The sequence below is a fragment of the Numida meleagris genome, chromosome 13 (genome assembly GCF_002078875.1).
Source record: "Numida meleagris isolate 19003 breed g44 Domestic line chromosome 13, NumMel1.0, whole genome shotgun sequence".
Classification (NCBI taxonomy): Eukaryota; Metazoa; Chordata; class Aves; order Galliformes; family Numididae; genus Numida; species Numida meleagris.
Genome location: NC_034421.1, coordinates 6,547,658 through 6,567,196, shown reverse-complemented (window position 1 = coordinate 6,567,196; position 19,539 = coordinate 6,547,658). Strand labels below are relative to the sequence as shown.

Sequence of the window (19,539 nt, the reverse complement as noted above, 5' to 3'; positions counted from 1 at the left end):
GCCACTGACCATACAAATACTTTTATTTCCTTTAGGACTTACGTATAAACACTCAAAACACGACATACACTTAGAGTTCCCAAACAGCCCTGCATCAGTTCGGAGCGGCGCTTCTGCTCCCATTGCAGTCGCTTTGCAGCTCTGTGTGCTGACTGCACTGCATTTAGCTCCACTGCAAGGGCTCTACAGTTACTGTTATCAAAAAGCCACGCTTCCCATTTACTCATGAAGCAGGAGATAAAGTACTCACAGTATAGTCCAGCTTACACGGTGTCTTCCAGTTTGGTAGTGTAGTGTCTGATGACCATCTCAGCACGAGATGGGCTACATAATCTCATTCCACCTGTCCACACTTGCACTGAGAGGACCACTGGTTAACTACAACAGCCGAGGTCCCAGGAGGAGATACTGTCCTCACGTGTTAGTGCAATGGGCAAAACTCCTTCAGAGACTTGTCCTGGAGGCATCGCCAACAGTCTTTTGAAAAGGGTTTTCCTAGATGCACAGGGAGGGACCAGTCACCCTCAGCATTGCTGCATTATTTGGTAGAAATCCTGCAGATGAATCTAGAAACCACATCTGGCCTCTAAGTCCTCGCAGTCAGCCCCAGTGGGTCCCAGCAGTTCAGCAGCAGTGGTTTGTGTCTCAGCTCTTTGCCACTCTGCTGCTCCGCTGAGTGGCTCCCACCTCCCTGCTTTGCGTTACTCCTGGCAGCAAAAAGGGTTCACTGACTCAAGATGGAGACATCAGCCTTGGGAATTTAAGCAGTACATCTTGCAGATCACTTGGGAACCCGGATTAACCCTTACCAGAGCTGGCAGCAGAGGAAGCCTCACAGTCTGTAGAGTTCAAGTGCCGCGAGGCACCGAGGCCTGGAGAGGAGCAAAGATTCTGGGTTGCTTAGAAACAACGGCTGGAGCTTCAGTACTTCATTTTTAACTCCCAATAAAGGTGCCAAAATTTCCCCAACTCTTGCACCTTCCACCTATGTGATGAAGTGCAGAGTATCAAACTTCATCTGCCCCCACCAGACACTGGTGTTGAAGGGCCCAAAAGAAGGTTCTGCAAGAAAGTTCCCATCAGAGATGGAAGCTTTGGAGTAGCTCAAACCAAATAAAAACAAAGCATGTGGAGTTGGTCCTCTCTTGGAGCATCTGCTGGGGATACAGAGTGTCTTCATCAGACAGCAGTGGCAGGCTGAGACAGCAAAACACATTCAATCCTCCTGGTAAGTAAGGTTCAATGCTGAGTCCACATGCAAGCAGCACAGCCACGCTGCGTTTGCCAAACCCTTCTCCTCTATGTCCATGCAGCTGCACGGAGTCAGCACGCGGGTACAACACATTCACTGCCTCGTCCGTCCCAGGACAGACACACCAACCCACGGGGACCTACACGAACTCAGTGAAGTCATCCACCGAGGAGATGAGCCGCTTCCTCTGCCCGGTCTCGTAGGCTGGCGGTGGGTCCTGAGCCATCTGCGGAGAGGGCTTGGTCGGAGCAGTTGGGTGCATCTGCAGGGGAAGGCCAGGAGTTTGGTACTGGGTTTCTTCACGTAGCTGAAAGTCAAATGAGAACAGATGAGCTCTGCGTTCTCTGCAACTTTTCACCCTCCATTTGGCCAGAGCAGGACAGGTTACTCAGTCCGGCTTTTCTTATGTTCCCTACTACAGAGCTGAGCGCAAAGCAGATGTTTCCAATTATCGGGGTCCCCAGTGCAGTTGCTGCAAAGGGAGCTGTTTGGAAGCTTGCAAGTCCAGACCTACCACTTGTTGTTCCCACAAGAGCTGGATTCTAACCTTCACACACACTTTATTCCTCTCAGTTGTCAAGTTTTGAGAGCTGCCTTATTTGTAACAATGCTTTGCAAGGCAGAGACCAGTTCTCAGCATCCCAAACAGACATCTTTACTTACCCGGTGCCTCAGCCGCTTGATGTGCCGCAGCCGAGCGATCCATTTGGATGGGTAGGTGTCAGTAGGGTTGGATCGACTATGGTGAACCTGGGAAGCCATCTAATTGGGAAAGGGTGGGGAGAAGAAGGGAAAGAGAGGATGCACATTAACATAACCATGGCAATAAAATTAATAGAACGTTCCAGTCCAGTTTGACAGCGACTGAAATACAGATCTAAGTTATAACTGCTCACGTGGTAACTGACTCAAAGGTTGACAGAAATAACTGAGGCTGAAAGCTGACTTGCTTTAGCAAGCCCTTCTCATTTCCTTCGTATCTGGTGAAGCACCAAGCAGCCAGCTGAAAGACAGAAGGTCCCAGGGAGCTCATGGTACTCACGTTAGCATGCAGGGCCATCTGACGGGCGACGAACGGTAGGTTCTTGTCAGAGATGATCTTAGCAACACTCGTGTCTACAAGGCCCTCCATGTCTTCATTTTGAAGGAGAAAGAAAAGTTCTCGTCAGACAGTTAAGAGAGAAGAACCAGACAAAAAGTTGCCAGTAACTAAATGGACAAGCAACAAAAACCTGAAGGACTGCATCGCAGAACCTCAGAAGTTCCCACCAAGCGCTACAGCTCCAACCATAACAGACAGAACTTACACTGCAACTGAACACAACCGACCCAAATTCTGGCTGCTCTATAGGGGAAGATACATATATAGGATGTATACAGGTGTTGCTACGCAGCAAATCGGTTTCAGAGTGTTTCTCTTGGAAGCATTTACTTTTGGAATGCAAAAACGTGGCAAAGTGATGTCAATTATTACACCAGCAATGAAGGAAAGACTGAGAAAGAAATGCTGGGGGGATTCCTACCTTTTCGACACTGCAGCGTGACCAGGTTGCAGTCATAGTCAAGCGGTGTTATGATAACATGCACGAAATTGAACTGACCCTAATGAGAAAACAACAAAACAGAAAAACACACGTTACTGGCAGCCATCATGACTCTGGTGAACGCCATGTGCTAGCATGCGGAAATCCACAGAGCCAAATAACCTCTGCTCATGGTCACTGCTTATCAAGAGAACACACAACTGATCAAGGGCTTACAAACAGCCAAATGCCTGTTTTATAACAGGCCTGGAGGTAAAATCCTGTACCTTTATTGTTCCCAGTTTGAAGTCCTCACCAGAATCATTGTAAACAATAGAAACAAAATCATTCCCAAGGTGCCTCTTCTTGTCGCAGCGATATTTATCCAAATCCTTCGTGGGCATCAGTGTAGCAATGTGGAAAATGGCTGAAGAGGAAACAGAAGGACCCTTAGGCTGAGCTTAGACACTGCTGCAAGCAGTAATATTTAACCCTCAGCATTTGCCTGAAAGACAAAGTAGTATCAGCACCACTGTAACAAAAAAAAACACACTGTGCTCCCTTGAGAGGTTTGTTCTCATTTATGACAGCCTGATCGAGTCCTTCTGGACTGCTCCAGCAGTAGCCAAGCACAGAGCACAGCAGGCAGCTGCCACTCTTAGGTGCTGCCCTCCATGGTCCCCTCCTGCAGCTGGTGTGACTTTTCTCACAGGAGGCACATACACACCTCTCCTGAACTCATGGCTTGCAGAGACTTCAGAGAGAGAACAGAGGGAAAACACAGCCCCAGGTCATCCTCACTACACACCCAGAAAGGAAAGAGTTTGTAGAAAGCGACTCGGTCTTAAAATGAGAAGACAGCATCCTTCCACTGCTGCCTCCCGCAGACACCATACCTTGCATGATGTCATCGTGCCAGCAGTAGGTGAACTGTCCATCCTCCCCACATACATCCAGGCCACCGAGGTAGATTTTATCTGGCTGGCAGTCTTTGAGTTCAATGAGCTTCCCTAAGCCCGTCAGGAACTCGGTATAGCGATAGGAGCCGTGCTCATTTGACAGAATAGCGATTTCATTGTTGCTCTAGGAAACGAGAGCACAGAGTCCCGCAGTGAATGCAAAGAGCACTCCATCAGCACGAGTGATTAAGTTATCACCTCCCCAGAAGGGACTTACGCAGGCACTGATTTCTAATGCAAGAAACTAAGGAGAAGCTGAGCTCCTGAAGCAGCAGCATAAACCTCACAGCTGGAGTAGCAGTGCCCGCCCTTCTGCTGAGATGGAACCATGGAATGATGAATGCGTCTGCACACAACTCACCTGGCCCTCTCCAACGTAGAGCACGGCGATCTTGTGTGTGTCATATGAAGGAATCTGATCCAGGAGCTGCACCGATTTTTCAAACGTCTACAATCGAAACATTTGTCACATCTTTAAAAAGTCATCATCTCTGAACGCCCACTGCTCTCCCTAGAACCTCTTCAGGACGTTAATGAGGTTAGAAAAATTAACTAAAATAAACCCTTGCCTACCTCATTTGGCAACAGGAGGGGCTTGTTGTTTTCATCACCAAAGAACGGGGAATGGTACAATTGTAAAAACACAAAGCTAAGGGAGAGAGGGGAAAACATGTTCTGTTACCATAAACATTCAGTGCATTTTGACCTGCTGTACGTAAGAACTTTCTGTAAAGAATTAAAAATAGGGGCAATTCAAGTTCTAGCACAGCATTACTCATCCTCTAGAGCCAGGACTACCTGCAGCTTGTAATGAACCCCTGTCATAAAAAACAATCATTATGTCAAACAGTGGCAGCTGCACAAATTCCCCTTTCAAAAGGCAATCTTCACACGCAGCAAAGGAGCAGGGACACACCGCTGCCTCACAGTGACGTGGGGTACTTCCAGCCTACAGCACCAACAGCTTGCAGACACTTGTACTTTACAAAACGAACCTGCCCCTCCTAAGATGAAGACTGTCTCAGAACACAATCTGAGGCAACTACCTGTACCTGAAGTTCAAACTACTATATCCCATCATCTTTCTTTTGCACAGTATTTTGCACGTGACATTTCCCTAACAGCAAGACGAGCAATTCACCCTGTTCACAGCACAGTTGACTCTAGGGGACCTGAATAAACTGGGAACCATTTAGGAGACTTATTTCCTTGGATTGCAAAATTAATCTGGTGATAATAGATTCAACATCTCTATATTAAGGCCTGAGAAAACAAGCAATTTAGCCAGTTAGTGTTCTGTAGATCCCATAAAACCCACAGACCCATTGGAACAAATCCAGCCATGGCTCCAGCAGTTACAAGCTCACTAGTTCTAACCATAGAATCATTAAGGTTGGAAAAGAGCTCTAAGACCATCTAGTCCATACGCTCCTGTTATACCTTGGGTTTATTCCAGGTACTTTCTCAGCATTGGTGGCTGCCGTTCTGCTCTTGAAGGCATCTCTCTCCATCCTCTTCCCTCTCCGTGATGGGGCAGAGTCGGAGATGGTGTACCCCCGGGGCCGGTGCCCAGATGGGGAGCGTGGCGAGGTGGCGGGGCCGCTGCCATCCAACCCCCCCGTGCCCGCTGCTCTGGTGTCCTCACCCTTGCTCAGCCAACTGCCCAGTCCTTCCCCTTCCAGGTTCCCAGACTGAGATTTGGATTTCACTTCCGTGCTCAGCCTCCTTGTTACTTCTCTGCCGTTTGCATCTTTGAGGATCTCCTGCAGTGTCTGCAGCTCGGGGGAAGAGCTCGACTTGCTGAGCGGCTGGGAGGGCTGGAAGGAGAGCTCCTCCAGTGCCCGGCCATCCTCCACGGGCAGCGCTCTCCCGATGGGAATACCACCCTCCACCAGCTCGTCCGACTTCAGAGATTTTTCTTCCTGGCTAGAGGTCGAGGAGGACTTAAGGAAGAAGAAACAAATACAAACAGTTTTCCTAATTCGCAAAGAAAGAGCTGACAGCGGCGACACTGAGGCAGCCCCTGGCGGAGCACAGACACCTCTCCCGCATTGCTGAGGACAGGGCTGTGACGCAGCACGGAGCCGCTGCTGCCGCTTACCCTGCTGTAAGACTCCTGGGCTTTAGCGAACCTTTCCTCGCTCAGGACTTGCTCAGAACACGACGTCTCAAAATCTTCACTCTCCGGAGACTCAGCTGGGGACTCGGTTTCCTTCAGCTCCATTTCCAAGGGGCTCCCTTCCTCCAGCACTACCGCAGATTCTACCGAGACACAATGTGGAAGGACTGAAGTCTGCACAGAGGCGCGGCCCGGCAGGCCCCCGTCCTTTCCTCTCAAGTACCAGCCTTTTCCCTACGGGATCTCAATGGAAGGCCATGCGGAATGAGCGGTCTGGTTCTTTGATTTTGTGTCTTATCAGACTTGCTCCTGCTTTCCCTTTTGTACAGAATCACTGATGGCCTTACCCTCGCAGCAAAGGGCTGCAGCTGCTTTTGTCAAAACAAGTGCAGTTGTTTCCAATTGTCACTGATGAGCAAGCAGGGGACAGAATGAAGGAAATGGGACCTTGTACACCAATGCTCAGCTATCAGGACACACAGGAACTACAGAGGTGCAAGAAAATACGAGACTGGTATTAAAAGGTCATCATTATCCAGGCAATGAAGACTTCACTTCTATGCAAGTATGCAAAATATAAGTTTTTCTTGTACGCTCCTGTGCCTTGTAGCGGCCTAGAAGGAGGTAAGAAATTTTCCTAGGAGCCATTTCCTTGCAGTTTGGCAGTTTTCCTAGTATGTCTCAGTAGAAGCAAACCAATTCAGCCCTAGACATGTGAAAGGACAAGAGAGCAAGAGTAACACATGCACTGCAGCAATACTGGGAAACCTGCACGTGGCATCTTGGATCAGACAAATGGTTAACAAACCACACTGACAAGAAAGCTCCTTGGAAGCCCTGTCTGTGGTGGAGGAAGCATTTGCAGATTTAACCTTGCAGCTACTCCAGGCCGTGCCCTGACCACAGGGCTGAGTGTGACCAAGGGCTCCTCCTGGCCTTGTTTTTTGTCCTGAGGAAAAGGCTGGAGAACAGGAGGCTTCCCATTACGCACACAAGGGACTGGAGGACCAATCTGAAAGGCCAAGATTTGTTTTCCAAATTAAAAAAAAAAGCACACACAAAAAATTAAAAAAAAAATAAATAAATAAATCAGCAAAACATTTAAAAAAAAAAAAAAAGAAATCACTAAAGCAGCTTTTCCTGGATTGATTTCAGCTCGCAGGACCAAAGTTATTTCAAAGAAGCAATTAAGAGTTAGCATTGCACACACATACCTTCTAAAAAACAAACAAACAAACAAACCAACAACCAAAACACGTGCTGATCTGGTTAGCTGTCCAAGCCAGAACACACCTGCACACACCCAGTACTTCCAGGCTCCTCTAGCTCTTGCATTACTGCCAAGATTGCCAGCGTTTTTAAATAATGTGAGCACTCACTAATTACACTGTAGGTGGGAATAATATGAGCAGAGAGGAAAAGTATAGAAAAATACTTTACTACAGCATCTTTGTGCTGCTGTAAGAGGCCTACGTCAAAAAACAACAGCAGTTAAGAATACCCTGGTGCTCTACAGAGAATTTTCCACTGAAGGAAAGAAGGCAGGAGAAAAGGTATGGACACACACATACACCAGCTTCTTTTATCAGATTCTGTGTCCCATTTTGGGCTGAGTAGCATGGGACTTGATTTCTGGGCAGTCTGTCCTGTTGCATGCTACGTGTTATTCTCAGAAGTGGGAGCTTTCACCTTTAGCAAAACACAAAGCCAATTGTAAAACAAAGCTGAAAATGAGTAATTCAATTAATTGAGAGGCCACTGAACTCTGCGCCTCATGACCCACAGTCCATCCCAGCTACAAGAAAAGGTATTTTTAAGAAATTATCTGCACTTGCAAATGTTGCATCTGGCTTGGACTTCTTCATGCTACTCAGGATCCCATTTGTTGAGAGTAATGAGACCGGGAACAGACAGGAAACATGGAAGGGAAAAATGAAGTATGAGGGATATATTTTCTATGAATCAGAGGTGTTCTTCTATGGCAATACTTTTTTTTTTTTTTTCCTTAAAGATATATAAATATACCTGCCCAGGATATGCTCCTGTGCAACTTCCCTTGACAACTGGACTGGTACATGGAAGAGAAAGAGGCCACTGCAAAGGGAAATCAAGTGAGCAGCTACATCAAAAGGAAGGAGAGACTATATGAAAAAAAAAAAATTAAAAAGCACAGAGTTTAAAATGTAGCCAAGAACCTATTTAAAAATAAAAATAAAAAAATAAAATAAAAACAAACAAAGGAAAGAACAAGCTGGGATAAGCTCACTAGATGCAAAGGGATACTTCAAGGGTGCAAGGTTTCAACACGAATAAGAAGGCATAAACACATCCAAACAATGCAGACTCAAACTGCTCTCTTTGAAAAATGCATCTTTTTATAGAAAAATATATAGTTATAGAAATAGAAAATTCCTAAGTGACATCCTAGCACACGCAGAAAACAAGCCTGAGTTTTTCCTCAGCTATGCACTTTTGGCAAAAGATCGTTTTTAAATGCACAGAAAAGTCTGAGGAGCAGGAGTGACCTAACCTCTTAGGGTTAAGACATGACAGCCTGACAGCAGAGTTTCTTCAGAGCATTCTCTTGACTTGTCACAGCTGGCTGGCCGCTGCAGAAGTTGTGTCAAGAAGAGTAAGGCCAAAACGACTTTCTCACTGATTGCCAAAGGAATGGCATTTAGCTAGGCACTTCTTTTAATTCACAAGTTAATGCCTATGTACCACAGTACTGGCATTCTACTATCACGTGTAAAAGCCAGTGGGAACTGACCATGGCTGGCAAGGCTTACATAGGCCATCTTCCTAGCAACCTAGCACGGCCAGTGCTCCAGAAAAACTGTTAAACTGAAGACAAATGGAAGTGCTGCATGGGAAGATCTATGCAAATGTGGGATGCTCAGATCAACCCCAAACAAACAAGAAAGGCAAAAGATCCACAACTTTGTTCATTTCCATTTGGCAAGCAGCTGTCATGAAAGACGTTACTCCTCCAAAGAAGCTCCACTGCTCCCCTCTTTCTTCAAGGAAGAGAGACAGTTTTCTGATGGAACATTAGAAGCAAGGAGGAAGGGAATGTTGCATTGCAAACTCCCATGGAGAAGAACTCATTCCCCTTCTCATTTCTGTGTTACTCCTCAAGCTACTAACTTACTGTTCAGGAAGACCTGCAGTAACTTCAACAGATGTGAAACAGCCTAGTGGCAGCTACGCTAAACACACGGCTGCCTTGACATCTCTCACCTGTGTTGGAACGCTGGAGAAGCGATGGCTTGGCTGTCCCAGTGGCCAAGCTGGAGGAAGGAACAGAGAGGGACTTGTAGAGAGCTGTCTCTCGGTGCTCTTTAAAACGCTCCGCAGCCATGAGTGCGTTGGACAGCTCTTGCAGGGGCATATTGTTAATGTCTGAAGAAAAGGGACTGAGTGGGTTCTCCAGGCTCATTAGCCAGCTCGTGTTGCCTGATGAAGACAATCAGGGAAGATCGTTAAGTGTTTTCACTCCAGAAAGTTTACAACTCACACTGAAAAATAATAAACAAGCACAAATTGTTTTGGATTATGTAAATGAAATCCAAACAGTGAAAGTTCTCAGTTCCTCTGACATTTGGCACGATCCCTTGGCTGATTTCTTATTTTCAGTATGGAGCTCTCAGTACCTCATCCTTCACCCCAAGCTCTTCAAAAACAATCCTTGGTTAACTCATTACCAAAGCAGGTTCCCAAAAGGGGAATACTCAGGTATTTTAATTAATGATACTGGGTCAGCTATTTTGTCAGGAAGCACCTTCCAGCTGAAACAATTCCCAGTTAATGTACTGCAGTATTCAAGAATTTTGACCTTCAGCATCTGTCATTACTCCTTCTCTAACAGCAGACTCAACTCTGCAACTGCTCTAGCCATAAGCCTCAATCATCTTAACTCTAGCATGGGAAGACGAAACACATCATAGACAGATTTTCAAGAAAGATCACAGACCGGTGTCAATATCAGCCTTACTTAGAGCCAGATAAACTGGGAGACACAACTTCTGCAGTGGTTCTTAATCTACAGGTATAAATCCTCACTTCAATCTTTTCACAGGTCTTTGGGAGTTAAAAACAAGAGTGATTTCAAAGAATCCCGTATCAGATAAATTGCTTTAAAGAGTCAGTAAGCGACCAAAGTGACCCATCTGCACTAAAAAAGGATTTTTCCTTTTTCATCCAGGCTCCAGTTTCTCAGCAAGTCAGAAGAGCTCATTCCACACGCAGATCACAATACCTGTGGGTCTGCGCACGAGGATTTCTGCCCAGCCCTGTGTCAGCAGTGGGACATACGCAGCTAAGTTCGCTTTTTCTTTCTGCAAAGGCGTCTGTGGAGCAGGATTAGTCTTCTCTGGCCGAGATGCAGGAGCAGGAGGACTCTGCGTGCCTTGGGAAGCCGAGCCACCAGGGAAGTGAGAGGCTGAGCCATCTAAGGCACCAACACGTAAGGCGTGACCACCTAGCAAGACAGGCACAGAAGGGAGAGCCTTGTTTAGCTGATACTAAAAATATTTACACTAATTACCTACTAGCTTAGTAAAAACTAAAAACATCAGAGAAATAGCAAGTCCGTTGAGATCCTCTAGCAGTTTTGCTCACAGTATTGGGAACTTAAGAGGGCTTTACCTTGTGTCTGTTTCTTATAAACAACAAGGTCTGACAGATCTAGGCGATTCTCATTGCAAATGCTCTTGCAGTGAGACTTAACCAACTGCCAATTTTCCTGCAAGGAAGGCAAGCAGGAGAAATACCAGCACTACTGAGGCCAACAGCTGCTGCTGCCTGCTCACTAATAAATACTAGACAAGTCCAGATGCTCAAATGAGTTTAGCAGTAGGTGCTAGAACACTTAAGCCTGCAACACAGAGCCAGCAGTAAGATGCCAGGACAGGAATTTACCAGACATGGATCTGACTCTGTTGCGAGAGCTTCTGCAAACCTGCTGCCCAGCTTGAGATTCAAGTTTTGCTGGAGCTTCTTTAGTTTGTCTCACTTGCAAAACGGGGTCTGAGCTGTGGAAAAAAGAAGATATTGGTGATACTGAGAGAGGAATTGGTCCTCTTGTGGTAAGAGAAAAACCTTAAAAAAACCCACAGTAATGGTGGTTAACCATTCAAGTGCCTTTGTTAGGTAGAAATTTCTAGAACTGGGAGCAGTAATTACCCTGATTCTGTGCTGCTTTGGAGCTCTCCAGAGTCTAGGCCAAGCAAGGACCTTGTCCCTGTTCCGACACTTGTAGTGATGGTCACCAGCTTGTTGCCAACCAGCCATGTCTTTGTCCTTCCTCCAGCCAACAGAAACTCACCCACAGGAGACCTAGAAACACATTTTCAGCTCTCAGAATACAGAGTACAGAGCCTACACAGGCAGCTGATTTTCTCTGTGTAGGAGATACTGTCTGCTCTCCTCCTTTTTAATGGCATTTTTAGCACTCCCCAGTCAACAAACACATTATAGGGTAAGGGATGATCTGGCTTTAATATAAGCAGATAGTAGAACTACTACTACAATCCTGGACACACGTTACAGAGAAGTAAGGGTTTGTCTGAGCTACGTCTCTCCCCTGGGAGGGTTTAACATGATAAAAAAAAGTGCCCTTGATTTGAAGCCAGCTGACGTGATACTCAGCTCTGTAACAAAAACTGTGACCATCCAGCAAGGACAGGGAGCAAATCAGTGCTCACAAACAGCACGCCTCCGGGGGCTGCACAACCTTCAGTGCATCCCCTGGATGGCTGAAGGCTGAGGACAAGGCTAGCCGGAATGGAGTGCTCTCATCAAACTTTGTATTCACGCAATCCACTCTGAATCTGCAAGAAATGAGCCTGCTACAATCTCAAGGGCGTCATGGCAATTTTCCACTAATAAGGTGAAATACGAACTTCAAACCAAACCACCCCCCCCCCCCGTCACTGACCCCTACCTCTTAGGCACCGCGGTGAAGTTGGAGAAGACGTATCGGGCCATCATATCCAGACAAGTCTCAGTGAGTTCCAGATGGAGATTTTTTAAGTTGTCATCAGCCTGAGCCATTGAATTTTCATCCGCAGAGCCCAAGCTGGAACTAGTGATGGATGTCTGTATCCGACTGGAAGAGAACATTCCCAGCTGACAGATCACACAGCAGAACGTTTGTCCCCACACCCAGCAGACAGCACAGTGCAGAACCACCTGCCATACATGCACGTGCCCCAACAGAGAAGTGCCAGACAGTAAACCCAGGACGGAAACAAAGTATTTGTGGATCACCCTCACGTTGTGCTTTCCAGATTTTTACTGGATAATGTGTATTTTATCTTCAGACTGAGAAACATTTAAATGACCACCAACTAAGGCAGGCCAGTGCTCTCAGATGTCAGGTGGCCCATGGGCAAGCACAGCAAGTGACCAGTGAGTGCAGCACCATGCTTGGAACTCACTACAGTGAGGGCAAGCATCCTGTGACATAAGCAACCTGCAGAGCTCCCCAGGCAGTATGTTGCCCATGAGCCACAAATTGCATCTTTCTAGACTTAACTTTATAATGTTGTGGTTTCCTTTTTCCTCTGTTGCAGCTGTTTCATATACTGATTTTTTTTTCTCCAAACTAATCCAATTGATACATAAGATCGAATGTAATTTGAAATAGAAAAAAATTGCACTCCGAACAAGACATTGGCAGAAGACTGGAGAGCAATTCTGCCTTCAAATTAACAAAATCAGCAAGGCAGTTTAAATAACTTGCAGTAACAGGCTGGATGGGAATGTTTTTATAACAAGAAATCCTTATGCCATTATAAGAAAAGCTAAAGTTTTGCAACACAGCAACTTGGTATAACTCAGGTTAAAGGTCTGAACTTTTAGTCACTACAATTTCCATAAAAACAGAAGAAAATCACCTAATAGTTTAAAGAGGACATCAGAGAATTAAGTGCCAGAATTATACTCACAATCCAGCCACTTCAGCATATTTCTCTTGACTGACACATTGTCAAAAGCACAAATACAGCAATGAAGTTCCGTGGATAGGAATCCTTATGGATCGAGGCACAAAACCTCAGGTTCATTCCCACCCAATGTGTTATTGACTCAAGGGAAGTGATCCAGAAATAGGTTTAAAAAACTAGCAGAAGCCATTTCATCTTTCATGGGAGAAAATCAATGTTTGTGATTAAGACTGGTTTTCTTTAGCAATGAAAGCAATAGCTTCATATTGGCTAAGCGTTCTAAGAGTAGAGTTCACCTTTAACTGCTCTATGGAGAAAAAAAATGAAGGTTTTTATGACCTCATATTCTGGTCAAAATACTTCTGTCAGCTCTCTGCATCGAAGAACAAATCCCAAACCCAGAACTACTGCTCTCAGTTTGGGAGGAGGGCCTGTAAGTCAGTTAGCAGAGCACCAAAAGCTCCTCCTGTGACATCACCACTTTGAAAGCTTCCGTGAGTTTTAACCATGACTTTCACTTGCACAGAATGCAACATTTTCTTTTTTTTTTTTCCTTCCCCATCATCATCTTTACTTTGCAAATAGAAACGTTTGTTCCTAAAGCACCAGAGCATAGGGAAAGCAGGCACACACAACACAGGGGGCAATGCATCCACCCAACAGCCAGCACTAGGAAGCCGTGGGTTGTCCACGACGCCTTCCCAAAATCCAGCCTGTGGCTAAGATCAGGTTTGTATTGCCGAGTCATGCAAGCATCCCACATGCAAATCCACCCTGCTTCCACCCACCCTCGAGGTAAAAATTTCCAAGTGCTGAACCGCTCTTGGATTCTCCCCATTTAAAGTGCCTCTACCTGCGGACCACATGTTCAGACACACTGATGCTGCGGGATCGGAAGGCATCAACTGCAGAGGGTTCTTTCAGCTCTTTCACTGGAGGAGAGTTATTCAAGCCTTGCTTTGCATTTTTGGCTAGTCTTAAACTACTAGGTGGAGAAGCACCAAGCCCCAAAAGAGGTCACAGGAAGGGAGGAAATCATTGTAGGGATGTAGGTTGAAAGGTCACAGGTCACAGGGTCAATATTGGGGGATCCCGGAGGGTGATGTAAAATAAAACAAATGCCAAAAAAGGGAAAATAAAAATTAAAATGTACGAACAAGCAGAGCTGAAAGCTTCAAAAAGACAAACCACATTTTGAAAACAAGATTTTAAATGTGCTACGAAACAAATGAAATTAGTACAAGTTAAAACAAAAAAAAGCTGATTGAAATGACAGTTGGAATACTGAACTGTTAAACAAAGGCAAAAGCATCGCAATGCTCATTTGGCGTAAGTTTCTCAAGTCCAAGGAGTTTTGTGCAGTTCAGCCACCTCCTGTTACCTCACCTCACTGCTTCAGGACACCACAAACACTGACTACTTCCACAAAGATCCCAGATCCTAAAATGCTTTGCCAAAAGCAGGTTGCAGCACTTTCTTCTATGAGAGACAGGTATCTGTCTGTCCGTCTCTATGTTGTTAGGGCTGGACTGAGTCTGAGTTTCAACTGAACCACAAAAATGTCCCATGGTCAGAGAGAGGACACTGTCCTATGGCTCAGACCTTGAGACACTGGGGGACACTCAGCCCATCTGAATGGAACTGATGCTTCTCACATGGTGTGGTTGGAGGGACAAGGGCACACGTCCCCTTGGCTGCTGGCTGCATGGTGCTTTTCTGTCCCACAAGCTATCTTATTGCAGGTGGCACACGGTAACCCGCTTGACTTGCAACTGGAACAGAAAGAAGATGAGCCTGCACTCTGTCTGGTGCCAACCACATGTGGGAGATGGCAGCAATTAACATCTAAGAGGCACTGCAATCAGCCACAGCTGAGATGCACGCCTTGCTGAGTACTAATCTGGACATAACAGCTGGTCCAACAGTTCACATCACTGTACATAAAATACAGAGGCCCACTTAACATTCCTGAACATGATTTACTTGCTGTCCTTTCAGTGAATGATTACCTTTCAGACAGCCACTTGGATGGATTAGAATTTATTTCTCCTCCTTCTCCTCCCAGCAATCTCTGACAGAGATTTTGGCCACAACTGGAGACGTAAGCACAGAGAGCAGAAGCCCACATTGAGCTTAGCACCTCCACCAACATGATGCCATTCAGCAGCCGTGGGAACTGTTGGGATCTTTGTCTCCGTCAATACACAGTGCCTCATCTAGAGCATGGAAACGCTTGTTCTTTGGGCTTACAGAGCAAAAACCAAGCACACAAGGTTTCTGAAACAAGGAAACAGATATCTACTCAAAGCTATTTCTTCTCTCATTTGGCCAGAATCCAAACTCAGACAGACTCAGAGGCATCACTGCCATTCTGGTGTTTCAGTTGCTGCCTGAGCTCACACTGCTTAGCAGAGATTTCTGGGGAAGTGATCCAGCAGTGTTAGCAAGAACCTTTAGATACAGTAGTATTCCAACCTGGTTGAATTTAACAGGCTTTTAGGGAAAAAAAAAAAAAAAAAAAAGATTAGCTGAAATTCTAATTTGAGAGACGATTGTCAAAAGGCTTCTCTTCCAAATTTCTGAATGAAAGAAGAGGAGATGGGAGAGATGAAACACAAAACAGGGTTTACAGCTATAGCATTAGGGAAGGGGTGGTGTTTCTTCATTGCAAGACACTCACTGAGCCTTGCAGTTAAAGTAGAGGCACTTTCCCCAGGGTTCAAATGCCACTGTATGCTTACTGCACATTAACACTGAAGCAAGTTAAGTGAACCAATTTAGGTACGTCCTACAGGTAAAAGGACATAGGAGAAATCTTGAATGCCTTAAAATCATAGAAGCATAGAGTAACCCAAGTTGGAAGGGACCCACAATGCCTTCCAAGCAATATTCTTCCATCCTTGCAAACGTTACTCTGAAAGACTATTGGCAAGGTACATTCCGAACTCTAAAGATATCAAGCTTTGCTTCAAACGGACATACTGGTTTCAAAATTCAAATAAAATAACAGGCCATTCACACACGCACAAGGCAGCATTCTGCCTTCAGTCATTTAGTCGTGTACAATGACTTATTATATATCCCTATGGAAAAACACAGTTTTTGCTATCTCAATTTATACTAAGCACAATAATTTCCCTGGCAATCATTTATAATAGTCATTGCCAATCTCTTATTAAAAGAAGTTAACACTATAAATATGTTTCTTTATTACTTCTGGTATATTACCCTTCTCTTCTCTGGTAGCACTGTGCCTGAAAGAACTGTTGCTTTCCAAAAACTAACAACAATACAAAAATTTGCACTTCACTGTAAAAACTCACAGAACAGACAGTGGCACTTTCATATGTACTATCAGACAGCCAGCTTGGTTTGATTTCAACTTCTTACCAACCTCAGTTTGTCTTTTACCAATTCCCTAAAGAGGTTTACTTGGCTTGCTTAAATGCAGTCACATTTCGGATAATCAGAGAGCCTCCTTCAGAATGAGCTCAGGGAAGGGTTTGAGCACTATACAAGGAACCCTGCTGGAATCGAACATCATTTACCTTTTTGGCCTCTCATTGAGGCTTGTACTACGAGCCCTGAAACTGTCCTTTTCAGGTGTGTCATCAAAGGAGAGCAGCACGTTGGAGCGCAAACCCTGTCAATCGAGACAAACAGATACAAGTTTGAATGAGTAGGGCTTGCAGCTGAACGACTGCAATCATGGGCTAACGCACAACAACTCCCATGTGGTTTTGAAAAAGATGTTGACAAGAAAAGGTGTCTTCTTCTGGCTTCATACAGAACCATTATACTTCTTGAACCAGTCAAAGTCACCATCTTTATTGCGCGCTGTTTGATCCAGCAGTATCCATTACCTTGGTAATAAAGGGAACAAAATCCTTTCGGAAGGGAAGGCGACACCGAATGAACCACATAGCTATCACATGGTGGGCCAGGCAAACAATGTACTGGTTAAACCTAAAACAGCAAAAACCACAGTTTAATGTTGCAGTATGATATCATTCCAGAACTGAACACAGGGACTTGTCTGTCTGAGAAGTATAACTGTTCCTTTACCTACTGTAAGTTTAAAGAAATAAAAAAAAAAAAGCTGACTTCTATTTAAGAAAAACAGATATTTTGTCCCAGGTGAATATGGTCCACCTTCAGAAAAGGCTTGGAGATACCAAGATGTGCAATATCCCATAAATAATCTTGAACCAAGTGCTACAAAAAAGCCTATCCTACCCTCTTCATTTTAGAGATGAGGAAAGGGATGAAGCAGATTTGCTACAAACTTACTTGGAAGGGTTTGTGTATGGCAGGGAGATGGCAAACACGCTGGCATACTGCTCTGCAGCAAAGTTCCTGTAGAGGTGAGGCAGCCTTGCCAGAGCTAGAATGGTTCAAGAAGAAACAAACACAGGTGAGTTCTGAACATCAGCTATTCAATACCAGAATTCAGCTTAATTTGAATCATTTTGTCTCTTCTAAATCATCTGCTGATGTAGAAGTTAACATCGTGGTTAACATAACAGTAATTTCATGCTGCCTAAGTTATAAGCAACAAGGCAGGGAGAACAGCTTTCTATTTCCCACCACTGTACAGCTGCACTGTAAGCACGTGCACGTGTCTTAAATAGAAAAACAGTAACAAATGAGATAATCAAGCATTTCTATCTTGAGGATGGTGAAAAGGCAAGACCATAAAAACAAGAAACCCTTACAGCACAATGCATTTGACTAATGCAATCAAAACACTCACGTTCAGGTCAAAAACATTTACAACTCTAAGATAAAACACAGAAGAACTTTACAACTTACTTGAAAGAAATTCTAAGAGAGGGATTGCCATATTGGCCGTAGCAGATATGTGGGTTAATTTGACTATTAAGACAGGAAGTGCCTTTATGATGATGTCGGGCATCTCAACACTGCAGACAGAGAGTGCTACAACGCACTGGTTTGCACAGCGATAAATAAGACCGTGTTCCAGGCAATACACTATTTCACGCTACAAAACAAAAAGGAAAAAAAGAAAAAAGTCATGATAAAGAGCAAACCTGTGACGTTCTATCTCCTGGCTTCAGTTAGCATTTCAGAATAACTTACAAGGCATCCCCTACTGCAGTGCCTGTATGACACACACTACTCAAAATGCGTTAACACAGAACCCTAAGAAATGTTGCTTATATTCCAGACCAAAATCTTACGAGGGAACTTTAACCAGATAGGAACTTTAGAAATTACTACATCAGCTTCTGATGAAACACAGAGATGGATCAGAGACTTCTTATGGAAAACACTGTCTCTCTGTTCAGTTTTCACGTTTACCAGGGTCTTGAAGAAAGGTTTAAGTCACTCAGCAGCGTGTGAACAGGGGAACAGGTAAGGATGGACAACAGTAAAACCAACTGATCAGACAGTGACTGCTGCACAAAGGAAGGAAAGTAAAAAGGAAAGAAAATGCACTACTGTAGAGGCCCAGGCCCTGCTCCCACCACATCCTCTGGCTTCTCCTGTACCTGTTTAGCTTTGTCCAGATAATTATGATAAGATATCAATGCTGTCAGTACTGGAACTACAGCCAGATGCAAGTCAGTGCGGGAAAAGCCTTCTGGGGTACCATGGAGTCTGTCCGTTGTCTTCTTGTCTGTGAGCTGAAGCATCACACATTAAGTTAGAATAGCTTACAGTGAGAATACTCTCTAAAAGGCAGTTGAAAGGCATGGCTCATAGCTCACTTTGCACGTGTATATATATATTCAATACATACCTAGAGAAGGAAAACACCAATTATTAAACTAAACCTAAAACACTCCCCATAAAAGGAGAAGGTGAGCACGGATTGGCAGCAGGCATGATAATCTTGTAAATACTAGACTGAAGCAAAACAAACAAGCAAACAAACAAAAAAAACAGCCTCAAAAAAGTGACAAGCAAACTAAGGATCTGGTAATTACACATCTATAGGGTGAGTGGCATTACCATGTAGCTCAGTGCAGATGCCAGGAGGTCTATGTTACAAGGAGAGGTTAAAAACAACACTTTATAGCGGAGGGATTCTGGTAGTTTGTTGAGGACCAACTTCAACACCTTCCAGTCTGTCTCCTGGAAAGAAAGAAGAAGTTTGGGTGGAAAGTTTTTGGACGATTTTCATTCTGTTAGAAAGTAGGACCCATCAAATTTCAGACAACATGCCATTTCCTAGGCAGATGTATGTCTTGGCATGGTAGCTACACAAAAAGAAAAGACATTTAGCTGTCACATGTTACTTCCTGTCTCTCATCCAGCTCTAGGTGCAATATTGGCACTGCATGCTCAAAGATGACTTGAATCCAGATTTGACAGAGCTCAACCAGACAGAGCCAGAGTTCAACTCTCCTAAACACTAGTACAAATTAGCCTCCAGAGCAAGACACTCTCAGAATGCAGCCCTGTCCAAACTCAACATTAACGAGCAATCTACATTTACAGTTCCAAATGCCCTTTCAGAAATAGGATGAATTCTTTCATTTTTGTTTCATGAACACATTTTTGCCTTTGTCCAATCTGAAGCAGCGTGCAATGAAAGCCTTGATGAATTTCTGGAGAGCTGAACTGGTGCTCCCACTGGTGGCTGTAAAGTTGCACAATTACACACAGATGCCCATGAAGGAGGATTTAAGTCTTGCTTTTCAGGCATTATTTAGATACTCAGGGACAGTGCTCTCTAGCCAGACCTTTTAAGCTGTCATATTTCACACTAAGA

At 44.7% G+C, this 19,539-nt stretch overlaps 1 protein-coding gene across 7 annotated transcripts in view; it reads right to left on the bottom strand.

The window, feature by feature from the left end:
• TSC2 (tuberous sclerosis 2) overlaps window positions 1-19,539 on the bottom strand; it is a 30,594-nt gene continuing 11,055 nt past the window's right edge. For 2 of the 7 annotated variants that reach the window (XM_021412038.1, XM_021412045.1), the window contains 23 exons: window positions 18,777-18,899; window positions 18,314-18,448; window positions 17,613-17,802; window positions 17,091-17,184; window positions 16,664-16,766; window positions 16,349-16,443; window positions 13,654-13,785; window positions 11,798-11,962; window positions 11,038-11,190; window positions 10,774-10,886; window positions 10,112-10,333; window positions 9,094-9,309; window positions 7,879-7,947; window positions 5,836-5,996; window positions 5,175-5,677; window positions 4,308-4,383; window positions 4,096-4,182; window positions 3,672-3,858; window positions 3,063-3,202; window positions 2,776-2,854; window positions 2,295-2,386; window positions 1,916-2,014; window positions 1-1,559 (listed from right to left, as the gene is read on the bottom strand). In XM_021412038.1, the coding sequence (XP_021267713.1) occupies window positions 1,392-1,559; window positions 1,916-2,014; window positions 2,295-2,386; window positions 2,776-2,854; window positions 3,063-3,202; window positions 3,672-3,858; window positions 4,096-4,182; window positions 4,308-4,383; window positions 5,175-5,677; window positions 5,836-5,996; window positions 7,879-7,947; window positions 9,094-9,309; window positions 10,112-10,333; window positions 10,774-10,886; window positions 11,038-11,190; window positions 11,798-11,962; window positions 13,654-13,785; window positions 16,349-16,443; window positions 16,664-16,766; window positions 17,091-17,184; window positions 17,613-17,802; window positions 18,314-18,448; window positions 18,777-18,899 (3,402 nt within the window). In that variant the 3' untranslated portion in view covers window positions 1-1,391. The remainder of the gene's footprint in view (window positions 1,560-1,915; window positions 2,015-2,294; window positions 2,387-2,775; window positions 2,855-3,062; window positions 3,203-3,671; window positions 3,859-4,095; window positions 4,183-4,307; window positions 4,384-5,174; window positions 5,678-5,835; window positions 5,997-7,878; window positions 7,948-9,093; window positions 9,310-10,111; window positions 10,334-10,773; window positions 10,887-11,037; window positions 11,191-11,797; window positions 11,963-13,653; window positions 13,786-16,348; window positions 16,444-16,663; window positions 16,767-17,090; window positions 17,185-17,612; window positions 17,803-18,313; window positions 18,449-18,776; window positions 18,900-19,539) is intronic. The other 5 variants (XM_021412039.1, XM_021412040.1, XM_021412041.1 and 2 more) reach the window with 5 other exon arrangements.